Source organism: Marmota monax, unplaced genomic scaffold (genome assembly GCF_021218885.2).
Source record: "Marmota monax isolate L192 unplaced genomic scaffold, Marmota_monax_Labrador192_F-V1.1 WCK01_AAM20220418_F8-fsc00080, whole genome shotgun sequence".
NCBI lineage: Eukaryota > Metazoa > Chordata > Mammalia > Rodentia > Sciuridae > Marmota > Marmota monax.
Genome location: NW_026694750.1, coordinates 2,931,127 through 2,947,583, shown reverse-complemented (window position 1 = coordinate 2,947,583; position 16,457 = coordinate 2,931,127). Strand labels below are relative to the sequence as shown.

The following is a 16,457-nucleotide window of genomic DNA, read 5'->3' as shown; positions in this document are numbered from 1 at the left end:
CCATGAATTTGGAAGTGCTGGAGTCTGGACTTAGGGAAATGGGAGTCAGGAGGCTGGAAAAAGAAGAAGTTTTCAGAGCTAGGTGTAGTGGTGCACACCTGTAACCCCAGAGGCTTGGGAAACTGAAGCAGGAGAATCCCAAGTTCAAGGCCAGCCTGGGAAATTTAGTGAGACCCTGTCTCAAAATAAAAAAAATAAGAAGGGCTTGGGGTGTAGCTCAGTGATAAAGGACCCCTGGGGTCAATCCCCTTTACTGTAAAAAAGAAATCCACAAACTCAGATACGACCTTTAAAAAATGCTCTTAAGGGCTGGGGATGTGGCTCAAGTGCTAGCGCGCTCGCCTGGCATGCATGCGGCCTGGGTTTGATCCTCAGCACCACATACAAACAAAGATGTTGTGTCTGCCAATAACTATCTAAATAAATAAATAAATAAATAAATAAATTCTCTCTCTCTCTCTCTCAAAAAAAAAATGCTCTTAATCCCACAAAGGGTTCAACACTAGGTGGGTTACAGCAAGAATCCACAGAATCCAGCAAGACCACTAGTCAAAGGGGGGTGCTTCTATTTTGAGAATGCACCCAATGTCTCCCCTCCCTGATGCGAATAACTTCTAACATAGAAAAAGGTCAGAAGCTCAGGGCTGGGGCTGGGGCTCAGTGGTGGAGCACTTGCCTAGCCTGTGTGAGGCCCTGGATTCAGTCCCCAGGAACACACACACACACACACACACCACACCACACCATACCACACCACACCAGAGACTCAGAAGACTTGACCATCCTTGAAAATTATAATACTGCAAGAAATTGGAAGACCATTGATGTTGCAGATGGGGTGGTTCCTCCCAGAAAGCGTCTCTCAAAAGACATCATGGATTGAGCCGGGCACTCAGTGGGATGAGGAGCCAGCGGTCGGCACCCCTGGGGCCCTGTGAGAGGCGGGCAGACTGGCGGGCAGGGTGCTGTAGAGAGACAGGCTGGTGCTGCAGGGCCGTGAAGCCAGGGTGAGGGCTCAGCTTCCCTGAGCCCAAGTCCAGCCTTTGGGTGGCTTTGAACAGGAGTGGCAGGAGTGGCTTGTGACTTGGCCTCCTGGAGAATGGACGCGAGGGGCCAGGCAGAAGCCCGCGCAGCTGTGCCTGCAGGAGAGCCCGGGGCTTGCAGCAGGCTGCAGCTCTGGAGGGAGAACAGGGAGTCGGGAAGACAGACCCGACAGCGCCCGTCACGGTTGGGCCTGGGGCCTCACCCACGGTTGCTGTCTCCCTCCGGGGCTTTGCCTCGGCTCTGCAGGAACCGCTCTTCCCTCCACTCTTTGCCTGGCTCCTTCTCGGTCAGGCCTCGGCTCAGGTGTCACCTCCAAGAGGCCTTCCCTGACCCCCGGCACCCTCTTCTCCCCCTCCCAGCCCGCCTCTGTCCCTGCTCCATTTCCTTAATCTACTCATCACTCCCTCAAATACTCAATTATTGTTATTTATTTATTTTTGGTAAAGGTGTTTATGTAGCTCACAGATTTGGAGACAGCTATTTTTAAAAAAATATTTTTTTTAGTGCTGATCGATCTTTATTTTATTCATTTATTTATATGTGGTGCTGAGAATTGAACCCAGTGCTCACACCTGCGAGGCAAGTGCTCTACACTGAGCACCACCCAGCCCCTAGAGACAGCTATTTTTAATATTTGTTTCCTCTGGCCAGAGCATAGCTGCTTCAAAGGTGATGGAAACACTGTCTATCTGTGGACGTGTCACTTAGGAATGCTTTCAGACGCAAGTAGCCAAACATCCAATGACCAGGGAACCAGTGATTTAATAAAAGAGGTTTGTCTTTCTCCTTCTTCTTAGATGTCTGCTAGCTGTTGCTGTCATTGCTTCAACTGCTCCGTGAAGACTTTTTAAAAATAGCTATTTTATTTTACTTATGTGCTTTTACGCTGTGCTAAGGATGGAACCCAGGTCCTCATACATACATACATGCTCTGCGCTACGGAGCCATAGCCCCAGCCCAGCCTTTGCGTGCCTCAGGTCTTTCTTTCATTTTGCTGCGCCGTCCTTAGCATGCTGGCTTTTTATCCTCATGGTCTCAAGATAGCTCCAGGCATCAGCCCCGATTTTGAGGCCGAAGAAGGGAGAAGAAGTGTTGTTGTTAAGCACTCCTAGTCTCCCCGCTTTTTTTTTTTCCCCAAGAAAGCAAGGCTGGCTGGGTGCAGTGGCACACGCCTATAATCTTAGCAGCTTGGGAGGCTGAGGCAGGAGAATTGCAATTTCAAAGCCAGCCTCAGCAACTTAGTGAGGCCCCAAGAAACTCACTGAGAGCTTGTATCTAAATAAAAGGTAAAAATGACAGGAATATGAGTAAGTGGTTAAATAAATTGATCAATAACTGACTGATCAATAACAAGGTGACATTCATATAAGGGAACAAAGATAGGCTGGAAGTCTTACGGAGATCATTCGTTCATTCACTTTGTTCATGAGAGGCACTGGCTTTCTGCTTCCCTCTGTTCCCGTCAGAGAGCTGGAGACTTCTCTGGGCAAACTTCTCCTGCACAGGGCAAGAGGGTAAGTACGCGGGGCTCTGCCGTGATGCTGGGTGCAGCCTCAGCCCGGGGCAGCCTCAGACGAGGCGTAACAGGACAGGCTGGCCACCGGGGCCACAGCTGTGGTTTACCCAGCCCTGTCTGGGCCACGCTTTGTGAAAGTTTGGAATTATCTGTTTTTTAAATGTTTTGGAAAACTCATCTGGAATACGTCATGGCCTTGTTTTTGACCCCTGAGAATATTTTTCTGCCGTTGGTTCAATTTCCGTAATACTTACAGGATTATTCTGGTCGTCTCTCCCGGAGCTTTGTTGTTATATTCTTGGAGGAATTTGTCCATTTGACCTAAGCTTTCAAATCCATGGACAAAGAATCTTTCATTATGAACCTTTTTATTGTGGAAAAATGTACACAACATTAAATTCACCATCTTAACTGTTTTGAAGACCACAGTTCAGTCATGTTTGGGACGGTCACAGTGTTGGACAACCCTGGTCACTGTCTGCTCCAGAACTTTCCCTACTGAAACTCAGTATCCATTAAAAGACAACTCTCGGGACGGGGGTTGTACATCAGTGGTAGAACACCTGCCTGGCACATGTGAGGCCCTGGGTTCGATCCTCAGCTCCACATAAAAATAAATACAAGACCCTCAATGTTACACAAAATTACATATAAGAGGTTGTGAGGGGAAAGGGGGGGGAAACAAGGGAGAGAATTGAACAACAGCAGATGAGGTAGAGAGGGAAGATGGGAGGGGAGGGGAGGGGGGATAGTAGGGGATAGGAAAAGTAGTAGAATACAACAGTCACTAATATGCCATTATGTAAAAATGTGAGTGTGTAACCGATATGATTCTGCAATTTGTATTTGGGGTAAAAATGGGAGTTCATAACCCAATTGAGTCAAATGTATGAAAGATGATATATCATGAGCTTTGTAATGTTTTGAACAACCAATAAAAAAAATTAATTAAAAAAATACATAAAATAAAGGTATTGTGATCAACTACAACTAAAAAAAAAAAAGACAATCCCCATTTCCTCCCTCCCCAGCCCCTGGTGACTGCTAGTCTACCTGCTGACTCTGTTTGCTCTCAGGTACCTCACGTACCTGAGATCATGGGATCAAGGTTAGTCCTCAGCATAGGGTGCATCCCTGTAGCACTCACGTATTTTTTGATGGGACGCAGGGTTCGTGCAAGCTAGACGAGCGCTCTGCCGGGAGCTATATCCCCAGCCCCATTAGCTTTTTTTTCTTTTTTTTTTTTTTGGTACTGGGGGTTTAACCCAGGGTGCTTTACCCCCACATCCCCAGTCCTTTTTATCTTTTTTTGCATTTGAGACAGGGAGGCTCCCTAAGTTGCCCAGGCTGGTCTTAAACTTGACATTCACCTGTTTCAGCTTCCCAAGCTGCTGGAATTACAGCGTGTGCCTCCGTTAACTGCTTAGTCCAAGTTCACCTGTTGGAAATTTCACATCTAATAAACGGGCTATTTATGAAGTCATCTCAGGTGCCCCTGGCTGACTGTCACCTGGGTCAAATCATGGCCAGCTCTCAGGGAGGTCCGTTTTGTCCACTTTGGGTAACTTTGGGTAAATACATTAGGATGAATGGACGGCCACGAGTTTATCCCTTGATGCTGTGGACACTCCCACGTTTCTGACTTGGGGCTGGGATGAGCGGGACTGTCGGGGGACATCCCCGCTTGTGTTTGAGTACCTGGCACCCAGGTCCTGTGGGTGCGTGCCTGTGACACCACCGTCAGGCCTAGGGTTTGCATTTTCAGCTTCCCGTACGGAGGGTTTTCCAGGGGACTGTACCCATTCCAGGCAGCGCGTGAGAGTTCATAAATAAATGAATAAAATACAGGTATGAGTGCGATCCTGCTGATGTTCAGTATTGTCAGTTTTAAATCTATGCCACGAAGTGCACGTGACTGTCAAGTGGTATCTCACGGTGGTTTCTGTATTTGTTTTTTTCTTTAATATTTGTTGTCAATGGACCTTTATTTTACTTGTTCATTTACATGCGGTGCTGAGAGACGAACCCAGTGCCTCACACATGCTGGGCAAGCGCTCTGCCCCTGCGCCCCAGCGCCTGTGGTTTCAGTTTTCATGCCTCTTGTTAAAGAAGATGTTGAACCTTCTTCTTTTTCTGTACGGCCATGATGCGGGCGATGGGAATCAGGGTTTCCCCCATGTGAGGATGGAGCACCAAGAAATGCCCCGGAAAGAGCAAAAAGTTTTATTTAAGGGACGGAACAGAGATAGACTTCTCAGAGGAGAAGGTGGCCCAGAGCTGGGTGTCAAAGAGTGGGGGTGTCCCGCCCCTTCTACAGAATCTAGAACTTTAGAGTTCCCTTTGTTCTCAGGCCCCTTCTCCCGTTGCCTAGAGACTAGTGGCCGAAAGGTGGGGAAGAAGCCTTCCAGGTGCCTCTCTGTGTCTGCCCAAGCACAGAGAAGGAGCCACCCCGAGGTACAACTCTTGGGAGGAACAACTCCCTGGAGGCAGGTAGCCTTGAGGAGAGGTTGGAGGGGAAGTGTCCTGAAGGATTAGCGTTTTATTTCCTTTCCTTTTGAACCAGCCCCCCGCTCGGCATCTGCCCCATCATTTATTACCTACACAGTCCTTTTGCCCACCCCTACCCCCGCCCAGCAGCGCAAGTCTTGGCCTATTTGTCCGTGAGCAGGTTTGATGTTTTTTCTTATTTATTTATAAGAGCTCTTTATATATTTTGGACAGGAGTCCTTTGTGGGTTATGTATACTGAAAACATCTTCTATGGGCTTTGACTTTGTGTGTGTGTGTGTTTGTGTGTGTGTGTTTGTGTGTGTGTGTTGGTGATTTCGTGGTGTTGAGGATTGAACCCAGGTTCTCACACATACTAGGTGAGTGCTCTACCACTGAGTTTTGATGAACTTAAGTTTCTAATTTTAACATCATTTAAATATTTTCTTTCTCTTGCCTATATCCCCATTTACTATTTATTTATTTTGGTACGTGGGATTGAACTCTGAGGTGCTTAACCACTGAGCCACATCCCCAGCCTTTTTGATTTTTCATTTTGAGACAGGGTCTTACTAAGTTGCTTAGTGACTTGCTAAATTGCTGAGGCTGGCCTCCAACTGTGATCCTCCTGCCTCAGCCTCCTGAGCTGCTGGGATTACAGATGTGTGCCACCACACCTGGCTTATCCCCACTTATTGAGGTCTTAGTTTCTCTCAGTAATCTTTTATTAGAGTCATTCGTGAATACGTGATACTTTCTGATGCCATTGTCAATGATATCATTTTAAAAAATAGACTTTCAATTTAATGAATTAATTTTTTGAGTTGGGGTCTTGCTCTGTTGTGGAGGGTGGCCTCTAACTCCTGGGCTTCAGCCTGCCCCAGATTGAGGTTTCAGTGTGTCAGTTACGTGTTCTTTTCCCTGTTCGGAGCCACGTGGCCTCTAGAGGTCTGTGAGGGCACAAAGGACAGGCTCCAGGTTTCCATGGCACTTCCCCTCTAGGCTGTAGTGACCCTCCAGGCTGACTCCCAGGGCTTGGGTGAGGAGGGACGCGGTCCACAATGTCGGCCACCCTCCCAGCAGAGTGACCACTCAGCAACCCAGTGAGACCGTCTCTAAATAAAATACAAAAAAAGGGCTGGGATGTGGCTCAGTGGTCGAGTGCCCCGGAGTTCAATCCCTGGTACAAAACAAACAAAAGGCAACACAGTTGTGCTTTGTGTATTGGTTTATCTACATGACCCTAGCTCCATGACCGTGTTAACTGCGGTGGTTCATTGGCTGACGGTTTGGGTTCCCTGTGAAGTCAGTCGTGTGTTATGCATCACAGTCTGTGGCTTCCTTTCTCATCCCTAAAACTTTCCCCTTTATTGTGCAGGCCTCAATCACCAGGAAAGTGTAAAACATGTCATTATAGCCGCGTGTCAGTCTCTTTCCCAGTCTCAGGACGATCCTTTCGTGTTTCACCACTAAGCATGCATGTCTGCTGTGGGCTTTTGTGGTAGTTATTCTTTCTCTATTTCCGAAGAGATTTTGTTTTCAGTCATGAGTGGATCTTAATTTTCTCTTTTGGGTGGTGAATTGTATCTCTTGATTTTTCTCTATTGTTGAAATGCCTTTAATGTCTTTTTCTCTTACTTTGTTACATTGATTTTCAAAGTTAAATCAGTCTTGTAATCCTGGGGCCACTCCGACTCTGTGATGTATTATCCCCATACCGTCCCCCTGCACCGGCCATCCTGAATGCTTCCAAAGAAATCAAGGAAAACTGTCAGTGTTTCTAGTTTTCCTGATGGAAGGGTTGGTTTAAAATAAGGTAGGCTGGCCAGGCACAGTGGCTCATACCTGTCATCTCAGCACCTTGGGGTGACCCACCTGGAGTGGGTCACTGAAGCCTCAGGGGAGCTGTGGATGACCACAGATTCAAGACCAGTCTCAATAACTTAGTGAGGCCCTAAGCAACTCAGTGAGACTCTGTCTCAAAATAAAAAATAAAAAGGGCTGGGGATGAGGCTCAGCGGTCAGGCACCCCGGGTTCAATCCCCAGTACAAAAAAAAAAGTAGCTTGCCTGCAAGAGTGACTCAGGTCTCAGTGTGTCAGTTACGTCCTCTTCCCTGCTCGGAGCTCCAGAGGTCTGTGAGGGCACAAAGGACAGGCTGCAGGTTTCCATGGCACCACCCCTCTATGCTGTAGTGACCCTCCAGGCTGACTCCCAGGGCTTGGATGAGGAGGGACGCGGTCCACAGTGTCGGCCACTCCCTCCCAGCAGAGTGACCACTTTGGGCCTCTGACTCCCTGGCCCTTCCTGAGGCGACCAGGGCTGGTCCAGTGCAGTCAGCCGACTGTGGGCAGACCATGGGGATCATTAAGAGCTCAGAAAGGGCTGGGTGTGGCTCAGTGGTGGGCACTTGCCTAGCACCTTCGAGACCCTGTGTCCAGTCCTCAGAACTGCAAGAAAACAGACAAACACCACTCAGGAGAGACAGAGCCTGCTGGCGCCTGTGCCAACTCTCTGCTCTCTCTCTCTCTCTCTTTTTTAATACTTATTTTTTAGTTGTAGTTGACACAATACCTTTTTTATTTATTTATTTTTATGTGGTGCTGAGGATCGAACACAGGGCCTCGCACGTGCTAGACGAGCGCTCTACCGCCGAGCCCCAGCCCCAGCCCCCTCACATAGCCCCCTGCACCCCTGGTGTGTCTGACATATCTGAGCTTTTACTCCGTCCTCTGAAGCCTAAACCCGATTTTCAGCAACTCAAAGTTCAGTTGAGCTCTGCGGTTCCTGCATCCCGGTGGTGGGCTCAATAATAAGTGTCCGTGTCCCGACCCCCTGGAAGCCATGAATTTTCCTTCTGAGGCTAAGGAGACTTGCAGATGGGATGCAGCTAAGGATCCTGAGAGGGGAAAATGTCCTGGGTCATCTGGAGAGAACCTAAATGAGGATCAAGGATCCTTACAAGAGGGAGGTGGGGGGAAGGGGACCAGAGGTCGGAGTGAACTGAGGAAGAGGCCGTGAGCCAAGGAATGCAGGCGGCCACCAAAAGCTTCCAGGGTCAGACCCCGCACCCACCCCCCCCCCGCCCAGCCTCCAGAGAGGCCTGCAAACACCTGGATCAGCCCAGTGGGACTGATTTCAGACCCCTGGCCTCCAGATCTGTAAGAAGACTATTTATGTTGTTGTAAGCACTGAGTTTGCAGGGATCTGTTAGCAGTCACTGAGACTCCGGGGGAGGCTTGGCACTCGACATAAGTTTCAGATTGCGTTGGCCAGTGGACGGTGGAGTTGGAAGATGCATGGACCTGCCTGCTGAGGGGTACCAAGGGTGGGCTACATTAAAGGGATACAAGCAAGATTCTGGCCTCCTCCCAGAAGCAGATGGTACAGATGCAGGAAAGGCAAGTGGAACATCTAACCCCAGTCACAGGACCCGCGGTGAGTTTGCATGGAGAGGCGTCTCAGATGTTGATGGAACACTGAGCTGAAAATATTTCTAGGTATTTGGGTCCTATATTGCTTGTACCTAAATTAAGAAGAGGGGCTGGAGTTGTGACTCAGTGGCAGAACGCTTGCCTATCATGTGTGGGGCACTGGGTTCCATCCTCAGCACCACATATAAATAAATAAAATAAAAGGTCCATTAGCAACTAAAAAAATATTTAAAAAATAGTAGAGAAGAGATTAATTCCATCTTTGTTGTTGTTTGTTTATTTTTGGTACCAGAGATTGACCCCAGTGGAGCTTAACCTCCGAGCCACATCCCCAACCTTTTTTTTTTTTTTTAATTTATTTTGAGTCAGGGTTTCACAAAGTTGCTTAGGGCTTTGTTAAGTTGCTGAGGCTGGCCTCAAACTTGTGATTCTCCTGCATCAGCCTCCCAAGCCTCTGGGACTACAGGCACGTGCCATGAGGCCTGGCTTACTCCAGGTTTTGGACTGGGTGTTTTTCCATGTGGGTCACTGACAACCAGCAGGGAGGAAGTGTGGATAACACCTGATAACACCTGCCAGTTGACACCCCTATGTGGCAGGTGCTGAATTCTTGGAGGACATGTGAGACTGGAGATCTTCTCTAAGATGGGTTCATCAGCAGGACACTGGAGAGAGAGAGAGAAAGCAAGAGTGTCCTGGAGGATTTGGGGCTAGCTTATTTCACATGATAACTTGTTATGTCGATGCTTCCCTTACATAGACATAGCTGAGGGGAAGGAAACAGAAGTCTTCTGAGTCTTAGGATTTGTGTGCTTCAGTAACAGCAAATGCTGCTGCCTTCCCTCTGCACATGTAATTATAACTCTGGGGTCTGGTCAACAGAACAAGTAGGAACCCAGGAGAGGACAGCAGAGGGACAACCCGAGAGGTAACAGCTGGTGGCTTATGTTAGAAATGCAAAGGATGAAAAATCAGTATATGAATGACGACTTCCACCACCAGCCCTTCCTGGGGGCCTCCTGGTCTCTCCACAGCCCACCAGCTACAGGCCAACTCCAGGCGGAGCAAAGGGCTCTTACATCCTGCTATGGCACTGGGTCTGGCTTCTGCTGTGATTGGTCACGTCCTGGTAGTAATCGGAACATTACCCATGAACATAAAAGTGCCTTTCTTTAATAACTTAGCCAGTTAGATATGTCCCCTCCAATATCTGATGAGAAATTAAAAACCATTACATTTAGGGGTCATTTCACATAATACTGCCATATGTGGCTATAGGCTCAGGGAACATTAATATATTTTGCAGTACCTGGTAATAACTGACATTCACATTAGCCATTAAGAAAATGTTAATAACATTTCCCTTAATTAACTTAAGGAAGGAGGCGAGGTTTAACCCAAAGTGGATTCAACATCTTGGTGCTCATACAGGATGGAGCCACATAGCCAATTCCCTTGTGCAGGCGACTCATTCTTGGGGATTCCAGAGAGCCAGCACTCCTGCCGAGTAGCTTAGGTCAAAATACTCATATTCTCATGTAGCAGGTCGGTTCTCCTGTGCCCGTCCCTTGCAAGCCTGAGCCTTCGCTCACCTGGCTGATGGCGCCTCCTGCTCACCTGGCTGATGGCGCCTCCTGCTCACCTGGGCTGGCCAGTAGGCAATAGCCATTCCTGCCCGCCCTCTGCTCTTCACTTCCGCAGGCCTGCCACGGAGCACCTGGTGGAACCCAGGACAAACAGAAGCCTCTTTCTCCCTTCTGACCTTATGTTGTGATGGAAATAAAATACAAGTCAAGTCTTTCAGACAGCCCTTCAAACCCCGGTGCCAGGGTAACAGGAGTGCAGAATAACATTCACCCGAGGATGAGGATGTGGCTGGGGGAAGGCAGAAGAAAGTTCAGGGTTTAAAGTCACGCGCACACACATGCACGCACACAAGAAACAATGTGCCCCATTAATTCCAGTAGGAAGAAGTTTCATGTTCACAGATGATGGAAAACTTTGGGGTCAAAGAAGACAGTGAGTCAGAAGTTAGGCAATGAGATTCACATTACTTGATTCTGTCTGGATCATGTCATTGGGAGTATGCTGCCCGGAAGAGGGAAGGGAACTTGTCTCTACTAATGTGCCCTCATTAGCAGATGGCTCATCTATTCCAAAAGCCTATCTGACCTGCTCCCTTTATTAACTTAATTACCCCCTTAACACCTGTCCTCAATATCAGCCCGCTGTCCAAGTTAGTGGCCTGTTCAGGCTCTTGCCTGAGTCAGAGTCATGAAGAAACCAGGGCAGACCCTCAGACCAGCTGGGTGGGTAGTTGCAGTGGGGCTGTAGCCCGCAGGGACTGTGAGGATCAGCTGGGCCACAGAAGCATCAGGGCTCTCCAGGGAATCCCAGAGTGTTAAGCCCGGGGCAGCAAAGCCCGGAGCAACTGTCCCGTCTCCTCTGACTCCCAAGGCCCCTTGGTTTCTCTCTCTGTGCAGCCTTCCCCACGGCTGTGGCTCAGCGTATTCACGAGCTCTTTCCCTCCCTGGGCATGTGCATACCCAGCCAGATCTGCGGGCTTCTGCTGCTGCGTGACCTGTGGGTGGTCGCCTATGGGTGCTGGTCTGTCTGCATTGCCTCCACCCTCTCCATTCCCAATGCAGAGTCCCAAGAAAAAATTCAGTTTGTGTTTTGCTGCCAGTGTGATGTCAAGGGTCCCTGGCTTGCCTAAGGGTCATTGTATCCTTATGCTCCTGGGCAGAGGGGGACTTGTAGGGTCTACACAGTGGTCTTGAATTTCTGCAATGTGGCAAAGTTCTGTGAACCAGAGGCCAAGTCATTTTTACCTCTTGTTCCCTCACTAACTCGCAGGGTGACAGTCACTTCTTTGTCCATAAAACAAGGGGTCTGAATAGATAATAATGCCACTTGCCACACACGGGACTCCGCTTTGGGACTATGCACAGACTCACAGTGGAATCCCCAGGAGGGAGGTACTAACATCAACTCCTTCTGAAGGTGGGAAACTGAGGCACAGAGTGGTAGGGAACTTGCTCCTAAGTGGCAGAGCTGGCTCCGAACGCTGCTGGTCTACTCAGAATCCTTGCTCTTGACCTTGCTTCCTTGGGGATTCCTTCAGCCCTTGAACTTTAGGGATCTAAGTTTTCAGCAGGGTCTTTGCAGCAATGACAAGCCCTAGTTAGATGGCAGAGGGGGCCCTTGGAGACACTCGGGAGCTCCCACGTTCCCTTCCATGCCCCCTCGTGAAGCACGCTGCCACTTTGCCTTCCCAGCATCCCTCAGACTCCAGGACAAGTGAGCCATGAGGTGAATGGGGGGGAAGGGTCCATGCTCTGTTTGCCAGAACACTGTGACCTTTTGTGTCTCGCCAGCGTGGCTAGGGCACTGCAGGAAGCCTGCCTGCCCTTTGCCTTTGCAGTCTCAGATAGGGCATGGGAAATGCTGGCCTGTCCGCAGGCGTGAATGCCAGCCTTCCTCCTTCCCCAGCCAAGTGCAGTGGGAGGATTGGGCAAGCCATCCATCCAGTTGATTGGTTTGGGTGTGTCCAAGCCTACTGCAGCTGTCAGAAGGGATCCCCGAGAAATGCTCACCCTCCTGCAAGTGCCGGTGGCCCAAAGGCATGTGTGAGGCTAGCTCCTGAGCCAAGCCTCAGGGCCAGCTGCTGGTCTAAGGGGAGGTCAGCGCATCAGGCCTCTAGCTGGGGACCTCCATTCTTTGCTCACGTGTGGGGAGCCAGGCCACTTCCCCAGGAGCCTGTCCAAGGACAGTCATATAAACCTGCAGTGGTGGCTCACGTCCATTCTGTGACAGCCAGGAAATACCAATTGGAATCGGGCCACATGTTCAGGTCCCAACCAGCCCCTTCAGAAGCCAGGAGAAAGGGCAGAGGAAGTGGCATGGCTTAGGAGAAGCCCCTGCTTCCTGCTGCTCAGTGCCATGGCCGTGGCCATCCTGGGGAGAGTTCCTTCCTCCACAATGGTCGCACAGTGTGCCCTTCCAGTGAATTTCCCAAGTCAGGACATTGAACAACCAAACACAGGCTAATTGGACATGGCAGTGCCTGGGGAGGGGATGAGGTGTGTGTGCACAAGGAACCTGGTCAGAAGGGCCTTTGTGGGGCGGGTGTTATTGTTTTCATGGGTGCAGCAAAGGGTGGATCAACCAGCTGCATGTGGTAAATTGTTATTTACAGCTTCTGAGCTTTAAAAGAAGAGCTTCCCCAGGATCTGTCCTGCTTCCAGACCTGCAGCGTCATGAGGGCTGTGGTGACTCTGGTGTCCCTGCTCCTCCTGGGCGCCCAGGCCCAACACGAGTGGTCCTATTCAGGTAAGATGGCACCCCCGCGGGGTTTCCTAGGTTCGCCCCACACTGAGGAACGGAGTCCCCCCTTCTTGAGGATGGCAGCCACACCAGGCAATTCAGGGCTGGATGCAAGGGAGCCCACCCACCTCTGGGTGGTTCCTCTGGTGGGTCTCCTCACTGTGGAGGAGATGCTGCCTTCTCCTGTCTCCCAGTGAATGGAGAACAAAGAGACCTTAAACTTCCTTGAAGAAAAAGAGGAAATAACTTCCCCCGGTAGCAACCCCTGGTTCACTGTAGGCTCTGAGCTTTGAAACCTTTTCCACCCATGGACTTGGGGGGTCGGAGAGCCCACTCCCATCTCTGATTGTGAAACCTTGTGCTTTATTGGTCTGTGTAAGTGGAAGAGGAAGTTCTCCGAAAGGACCCCCCTGTCCTCACAGAGGGCACTGCAGGTTACTGAGAGCTCCCACCTCTGGGAGTGTCCTGACACGCAGTTCACTCAGAGCATCTTGACCGTAGGGGAAGGCCTCCAGGCTGCCAAACAAGATCAAAAATATGAAATTTAAAGTCTTGGATCTGGCATAGGTTCTGGCCCACATGTGAGCCAAACAAAGGAAGCCCATGTCCTTGGGGTTGTGGACACTGGATCCCCTTCATGTGGCCTCCTGAGGCCTCCCGACTGCACCCCGTTTTCTGTACTGAGCCAGGGAGTGGGGCCCGGGAGGTGGGTAGCTGCTGCTGGCACAGGAGGCAGACGTGGCACGAGCCTGCTCTGCACAGTCCACCTGCCCCCGGTGACAGGGTCAGACCTTTCAGGGATGTTGAGTCCTTTTGTTTGAGACAAGGACAACAGAATCAGGAACATTCTAGAGGAGCTCATAGAGTGGAGCTTCAGAGGGCAGCTCCAACCCACCATCCTGACCTCGAGAGGGGATCCCAAGTACCTGCCTTGAGGACTCTGGGCTTCCTGATTCACCTGATGGTGGCACTAGGAATGGTTCAGAGGTGGAGGAAGAGGGAGGAGTCCATGATAGGGATCTGTCACCTCCACCCCCACCAGCTCAGCCAGCTTCTGTGAGCATGGGAGTAGATTTTAAGGGCTGTGTAGGAATACTTGTGGCTGTCCCAGTATTGCCAGGAGCCCAGGGCCAAGCATTAGGATTCAAGAAGCCTGTGCTAGAGTTTTCTGCTTCCATCTCAGCATCTTGCCTCTAGGAAAAAATTGCTTTGGGGGTGGGTTTTTTTTTTTAATTTTTTCTTTTTTGGTGCTGGGGGTAGAACGCAGGGTTTCCTGCATGTGAGGCGAGTGCTTTACCACTGAGCTACATCCCAGCCCTAGGAAAGAATTGTTTAAAAATTGTTTTGAATTATTAAATAGTGAAGAACAGAGAAGTAAAGAACAGACTTTTCTATTGATTGCAAACCATGAAGGCCCCAACACGAACAGCATTTTTAGAACAAGCTACACACAAAACCACACCACTCTTCCCTAAAGGGGGAAGGAGAGGTTGGATCCTCAATTGTAAATGAGTGAAACAAAGACCTTCTTTGGGGGGGGGCTAAATCATCTGAAATAACAACTGGTCTTCATTACTCTGGCCATGATGATGATGATGATGATTAGAGTGCGCCCGGGGGTGCTCTAGCACTGAGCTATATCCCTATCCCTTTTCAGTTTTCATTTTCAGACAGGGTCTTGCTTAGTTGCAAACATGCAATCCTCCTGGCAGTCCTCCTGCCTCAGCCTCCCTCGTCTCTGTGATTACAGGTGTGCACTACTGCGCCTGGCTCCTCCCTGTGATTATTAACCATCTCCAAAAAGACAACTTTCCTTTCTCTGATTTTTTTTTGTGTTTGTGTGTGTGTGTGAGGTTGTTGTCCAGACTGGTCTCCTGGCCTCAGCCATTCCACTACCCAAGCTCCTGAGTATCTGGGACTACAAGCACATGCCACCACACTGGGCTTTACATGTTTTTAAGCGAGCCGTGCCAGGCCCTTGAACCAGATGCTTCCTTAGATGACCTGAATCCTTGGGTGTCACTCAGGTGGTCCTGACCATCCTGGAGGCCCATAAAAGGATGTGGAACATGGAAAGTGGCAGAGTGGGGTTCTCATAGCGTGGGGAGAAGGGAGCTGCCGCCGGGGGCTTGGAAGGAACTGCGCCACCCAGAGGGAACCAGGAGACTCCCCTCCCGAAGTCAGGTAGTGATCCCAGCCGAGTTCCTCCAGTGCGTTTATCAGTCGCAAATAACGCAAAGGAGCAGGAAAGTGGCTCTGCGGAAAAGACTGTCAACGTTTTTAAAATACCAAGTCGGGTGTCCAGAGCTGGTGGTTGCAATAGGAGAGTTCGAGGTTAGCCTCAAAGTCCCCCCAAAACCAAGTCCTTGGAGGTGACTTAGGACCCCCCCTCAGGTCTCCTTGCAGAGGTCTGTTTCTGCTTTCCCTGTGGGGTCCCCCTCGGGAGGCCCAGGCAGCTGGCCTGGTAAGGTGCTGCTGGGGGCTCCGTCCCTTGAACCCATTCTCTCCTGCCTCAGAGGGGGGACTGGAAGAGGACCTCTGGCCGCAGGAATACCCGGCCTGCGGGGGACACAGGCAGTCGCCCATTGACCTGCAGCATAATAAGGTGCGCTTCAACCCGGCTTTGAAGGCGCTGAACCTGACGGGCTACCAGGAGGACCGTGGGGACGAGTTGACCATGATCAACAATGGCCACACAGGTAAGGGCGGGGAAGCCGCAGCCTGCTGCTGCCCTGGCAGGTGGAAGGCAGAAAGGGGCCTCCTGACACACACACCTGCCAGGAGTGACCCACAGAGGGACCAGGAAGGCAGCTCAGAGCTGGAGGTCTGGGACATGAGGGTTGGCAGTGCCAAGGGAAGTCTGAACCCGGTGACTCTTCTGGAGCCCGACAGCTACTGCCTTCAAGCCCGATTCCCTGATGGCCTCATCATTCCCCATTATTGTCACCAGAACACACTGTCACCCAACCAGAAGAGCCAGGTGGGGCCAACAGTGGTGCTGGAGCCACACTCCTGCCTGTGCTTCTGCCCCTCTGCCCTGCTCTCCCACTTTTCTATCTTGAGTCTGATTAGCACAAAGCTCCCGAGCCCCATATTTCTCAGAGGTTTGGAAACAGACCTCTCATCTCTGTTCCTTGTTAGGAAGCGGGTGAAGGGCGATGGGAGAGCTGGGTCTCGGGGGGTCTGCTCCAGGCAGCCATCAGACCCGCGCTGTGCTTGGCAGGGTGTCCTCCTGACTCTCCCCGGGGCCCTTCTTCCCTGAGCCTCATGACAACCCCAGGAAGGGGCGTATTTGGTGGGAAATCTGAGAACCCGGGAGGTCAGGTTCACTCAGGGTCACAGTCTCTGAGGGCTGAGTGGCCCAGAGGCCCAGATGTCTGATTGCTGTCACGTCCTCCTCAGCATCCCCACCTGGGTTCGAGGTTGGGCCATTTCACCTACGCACAGGTGTGTATTGCACAACTGAGAAAATAAAACCAGTTGTCCTTATGGGACTAGCAAGAGTGATAAATGGGGAATGAAGTCGTATCTGTACAATGGCCTCAGGTACATGTGACTGGGGTCGCTGAAACCTATGGATAACTAATGGCAACTTTTGTGTGTGTGTGCACTGGGGATTGAACCAAGGACCTTGTGCATGCGAGGCAGGCAC

The 16,457-nt window shown here is 50.5% G+C and overlaps 1 protein-coding gene across 1 annotated transcript in view; it reads left to right on the top strand.

The window, feature by feature from the left end:
* Ca6 (carbonic anhydrase 6) overlaps positions 1 to 16,457 on the top strand; it is a 60,850-nt gene that overhangs the window by 28,720 nt on the left and 15,673 nt on the right. Inside the window, exons 3-4 of the mRNA XM_046424753.2 lie at positions 12,678 to 12,811; positions 15,322 to 15,504. Coding sequence (XP_046280709.1) covers positions 12,739 to 12,811; positions 15,322 to 15,504 — 256 coding nt within the window. The 5' untranslated portion in view covers positions 12,678 to 12,738. The remainder of the gene's footprint in view (positions 1 to 12,677; positions 12,812 to 15,321; positions 15,505 to 16,457) is intronic.